The sequence below is a fragment of the Nicotiana tabacum genome, chromosome 14, assembly GCF_000715075.1.
Source record: "Nicotiana tabacum cultivar K326 chromosome 14, ASM71507v2, whole genome shotgun sequence".
NCBI classification, from domain to species: Eukaryota; Viridiplantae; Streptophyta; class Magnoliopsida; order Solanales; family Solanaceae; genus Nicotiana; species Nicotiana tabacum.
In genome coordinates this window covers 26134237-26139183 of record NC_134093.1, presented here as the reverse complement: position 1 = coordinate 26139183, position 4947 = coordinate 26134237, and the positions used below count along the sequence as shown (strand labels likewise).

General features: G+C 37.9%; 1 protein-coding gene across 2 annotated transcripts; it reads left to right on the top strand.

Annotated features, from left to right (window-relative positions):
* The first annotated feature begins 736 nt into the window (after positions 1 to 736).
* LOC107831853 (uncharacterized) lies at positions 737 to 4947 on the top strand. 2 transcript variants are annotated; one of them, XM_075229433.1, is made up of 3 exons: positions 737 to 3793; positions 4014 to 4457; positions 4650 to 4947. In XM_075229433.1, exons 1-3 carry the CDS (start codon positions 928 to 930, stop codon positions 4670 to 4672), a joined length of 3333 nt encoding a protein of 1110 aa, XP_075085534.1. In that variant the 5' UTR covers positions 737 to 927; the 3' UTR covers positions 4673 to 4947. The 2 variants fall into 2 exon arrangements, with proteins under 2 accessions (XP_075085534.1, XP_016515133.2); XM_016659647.2 differs by having other exon boundaries at positions 4014 to 4947.

The window sequence follows — 4947 nt, the reverse complement described above, 5'->3', positions numbered from 1 at the left end:
CTCTTTTTATTAGTAATTAATATATAAATATGTATTTATTTGTGTGTATTCATATGTTTACTCACACATATATATTACGGCAGCGGATACAATAATGAATTCGTGAGTTCAGCAAAATTTAATGTGTTACCTTCAAAATAGAATATATATATATATATATATATATATATATATATATATATATATATATATATATATATATATATATATACACAATTTCATCGAAGATATATATTTATGTAAATCCGCTATATTTATGTAAAACACACACGTACATATATAAAAAAGAAGGATTTTAACCCAAACGGTCAATCTTGACGATAAGCAAATACTATGATTTTAGGCTAGGTTTAACATTCGAGTTCATTTATATATATTCCAGACAAACACCTACTCCTATTACCTCAGTGAATATTTCAATCTATAGGTAAATTGACTTGTCTTTTTTTTTTTTTTTTTTTTTTTAAATCCAAAAACCAAAAACAAACATTAATCAAAGTAGCATTACAAGTGCAAAAATCTGATTACAAATAAAGAATTAAAAAAAATATTATTTTTGATTAAGGGTGGTGGGAATTGTAGGGATCCTAGGGGAAGATGGTGGGAGGTGCAGAAGGAGGTGCCAATCTCAAGGTATTCCTTGCTTGGTTGATTTGTTAACCATTTTCCTCTTTGTTTAATCCTCTCTTTTCCTTAATATTATTTTAGTGGTTTTATTCTGCAAACATCAATAATAAAAAAAAACCACAACCCTTCAAGTTTTTAAACTTGAGTTTGAGTAAAGAGAGAGAGAGAGAGTGTGTGTAGTAAACTCAAACACAGAGATAGAGGAGGAGAGAAAACAAAGCAAAACCCAAGAAAAGAGTTTATAGTTGTTTTGATATGCAATTGCAAACCCGAGAAGAAAATTTTGGAAATTGAGGCAAAATGTCTATCTCTATGCCAAGCTCGAGAAGACAATCTTCTCCCAATCCCAACTCTTCTTCTTCTTCTTTCATATTTCTTTCTCTTTCTTTCATTCTTTTCTTTGCCACCCTCTTCACTTCTTCTTCTTCTTCTTCTTTTTCAAGTTGGACTATTTTTGACAATAATCCATGCAAATGGTCTTTCATAGCATGCAACTCCCAAGGTTTTATAACAGAAATCAATATTCAGTCTATACGTCTTGAGCTTCCTTTGCCTCCAAATCTTTCTTCATATAAGTACCTCCAAAAACTTGTCATTTCTGATGCTAATATCACTGGTACCATACCTTTTGAAATTGGTGACTGCTCTTCACTTGTAAGCATTGATTTAAGCTCAAATGGTCTTGTGGGGTCCATCCCTTCAAGCATTGGAAGCCTTGTAAACCTTCAAGATTTAATCTTGAACTCAAATCAACTCACTGGAAAAATCCCAGTTGAGCTTGCCAATTGCAAAAGCCTAAAAAATCTTCTCCTTTTTGATAACAGACTTGGTGGAACTTTACCAAGTGAAGTGGGATTGTTGTCAAATCTTGAAGTGTTAAGGGCAGGAGGGAACAAAGATGTTACTGGAAAAATCCCAAATGAGTTAGGTGAATGTGGGAATTTGACAGTTTTAGGCTTAGCAGATACAAGAGTATCTGGTTCTTTGCCTGTTTCATTAGGTAAGCTCAAGAAACTTGAGACTTTGTCTATTTACACTACTATGTTGTCTGGTGAGATACCTCCTGATTTAGGTAATTGTTCTGAGCTTGTTAACTTGTATTTGTATGAAAATAGTCTTTCTGGTTCAATCCCATCTGAGATAGGGAACCTTAGAAACTTAGAAAAATTGTTCCTTTGGCAGAATAATCTTGTTGGTGTTATTCCACAAGAGATTGGGAATTGTACTAAGTTGACTATGATTGATTTGTCTTTGAACTATTTATCTGGGAGTATACCATTATCTTTTGGTAGTCTTGTTGAGTTACAAGAACTTATGCTTAGTAACAACAATATTTCTGGTTCAATCCCTTCTGTTCTTTCACATGCCACAAGCCTTGTGCAATTGCAACTTGACACAAATCAGATTTCAGGGTTGATTCCTTCTGAGTTAGGGAATTTGACTAATCTTATTGTGTTTTTCGCTTGGGATAATCAACTTGAAGGAAGTGTGCCTTTAACTTTGGCTAGTTGTAGTAACCTTCAGGCATTGGACTTGTCACATAACTCACTTACTGGTAACATTCCTCCTGGCTTGTTCCAATTGAAAAATCTTACTAAGCTGCTCTTGATTTCTAATGATATTTCGGGTTCGATACCTCTAGAAATTGGAAATTGTAGCTCATTAGTGAGGTTAAGACTTGGAAACAATCGGATTGCTGGTGGAATTCCTAAAGAAATTGGGGGTCTTAAGAGCTTAAACTTTCTTGATTTGTCTGGAAATCGCCTTTCTGGACCGGTTCCTGATGAGATAGGAAGCTGTACTGAGCTGCAAATGGTAGACCTTAACAACAATATACTGGAAGGTCCCCTGCCTAATACTCTGTCTTCTCTATCGGGGATTCAAGTCTTGGACGTTTCGAATAACAGATTCGGGGGGCCTATTCCAGCTAGTTTTGGCCGTCTTGTGTCCTTGAACAAGCTGATCCTCAGCAAGAACTCGTTCTCGGGTTCGATACCTCCATCTATCGGCCTATGTTCGAGTCTCCAATTGCTTGATCTTAGCAGCAATGAGCTCTCGGGTAGCATACCGTTGCAGCTAGGAAAAATTGAGTCTCTTGAAATTGCTCTCAACCTTAGTTACAATGGACTGACAGGTCCAATTCCTGCTGAAATTTCAGCATTAAGCAAGCTGTCGATACTTGATCTTTCGCACAATAAGCTTGAAGGGAACTTGAATCCACTAGCTAGGCTTGATAATCTGGTCTCGTTAAACGTATCATACAACAACTTCACTGGGTATCTTCCTGACAATAAGCTCTTTCGACAGTTACCAGCATCAGACCTTGATGGAAATGAAGGGCTATGTTCATTTGGCAGGCCATCGTGTTATCTTAGCAATATCAATGGAGTGGGAGTAGCTAAAAATGGAAATGATGAGGGAAGGTCAAAGAAGCTCAAATTAGCCATTGCATTGCTAGTAACCATGACGATAGTAATGGTGATCATGGGAACTATTGCTATCATTCGAGCACGAAGGACGATGAGAAGGGATGATGATTCCGAGATGGGAGATTCTTGGGCTTGGCAGTTCACTCCATTCCAGAAGCTCAATTTTTCAGTAGAAGAGATACTAAGGTGCCTAGTGGACACTAATGTCATCGGAAAGGGATGCTCCGGGGTTGTCTATCGTGCAGATATGAACAATGGCGAGGTTATAGCAGTGAAGAAGCTTTGGCCAACAACCATGGCTTCAACTAATGGATGCAATGATGATAAGTGTGGAGTACGGGATTCCTTCTCTGCGGAAGTTAAGACTCTTGGTTCAATTCGACACAAGAACATTGTTCGATTCTTAGGTTGTTGTTGGAACAGAAGCACAAGATTGCTCATGTATGATTACATGCCAAATGGGAGCTTAGGAAGTCTTCTCCATGAGAGGAGCGGTAACTATTTGGAGTGGGAATTGAGATACCAAATATTGCTCGGGGCAGCACAAGGGCTCGCCTACTTGCACCATGACTGTGTCCCTCCAATTTTTCACAGAGACATCAAGGCCAACAACATTCTCATTGGTCTTGAGTTTGAGCCTTACATTGCAGACTTTGGCCTTGCAAAACTCGTCGATGATGGTGATTTTGGTCGGTCCTCCAATACAGTTGCTGGTTCTTACGGCTACATTGCTCCCGGTAAAGATTTCTTTTATTTCATGTCAAATTACAATTCAAGTTACCGTTTTCGTTACTCCTAGTATATTGTTCTGAGTCCAATGCTTGCTCGGATTAAATTTCTCACTTAATTATATAAGCATTGATTGCACATTGCATTTATTAACTTTCCGAGAAGAACAGCAGCAATTCTTGATGATCATTGACCTAAGTATACTAATGTTGTTCATTTTCTTTATAGAATATGGTTATATGATGAAGATCACCGAGAAGAGTGATGTCTACAGCTATGGAGTGGTTATGTTAGAAGTCTTGACAGGGAAGCAGCCAATCGATCCAACAATTCCTGACGGAGTCCATCTAGTGGATTGGGTAAGATTGAAAAGAGGAGGAATCGAGGTCCTCGATCCAAGTCTGCACTCGAGACCAGAATCAGAGATCGAGGAAATGTTACAAGCATTAGGAGTAGCCCTATTGTGTGTAAATTCCTCTCCTGATGAAAGGCCAACAATGAAAGATGTAGCAGCAATGCTAAAGGAAATCAAACATGAAAGGGAAGATTATGCAAAGGTTGATGTTTTACTTAAGGGCTCTCCAGCAACTTATACGCAAGAAAATAAGAACTCAAAGGGTGTCTTAGCAACATCTTCATCAGGAGAGAAAGCAAGAAGTTTGTATCCAAAGAGTAATAACACAAGCTTCTCTGCTTCCTCATTGCTTTATTCATCATCATCAAATGCCAAAAGTGGAGTTTAAGTGATTCACCAAAACTACATTTGCATTGAAGTTTGTCATATTAGTGTTAGTTTTACTTTCTTTCAGTTTAATAATCCTTTTGTTTGCATTTACTTTTTTTTTTTTTTGGAATTTTCTGAAGGGGAGCCTTGGCGTAACTGGTAAAGTTGCTGTCATGTGACCAGGAGGTCAACAACGTCTTGTAGAAATGCGAAGGGTAAGACTGCGTAGAATAGACCCTTGTGGTCTGGCCCTTCCCAGCTCCTGCGCATAGCGTGAGATTAGTGCACCGGACCGGGCTGCCCCTTTTCTGTATAAAGAGAAGAAGGTAGATAGATATGTGTGTGACAACTTGTATGCAAGGGAAACAAAAGAAGCCAACATATGCAAGTTTGGCTTTTGAGCAATTTTAAGCTTTTATGCAGCCACTAAAGTCAACT

What these genes read in the sequence shown, in the direction of transcription:
- LOC107831853 (XM_016659647.2), top strand. Translation starts at nt 928, where the DNA reads ATGTCTATCTCTATGCCAAGCTCGAGAAGACAATCTTCTCCCAATCCC. An exon ending in TTACGGCTACATTGCTCCCG is followed by an intron (nt 3,794 to 4,013) that starts GTAAAGATTTCT and finishes TTTTCTTTATAG; the next exon opens with AATATGGTTATATGATGAAG.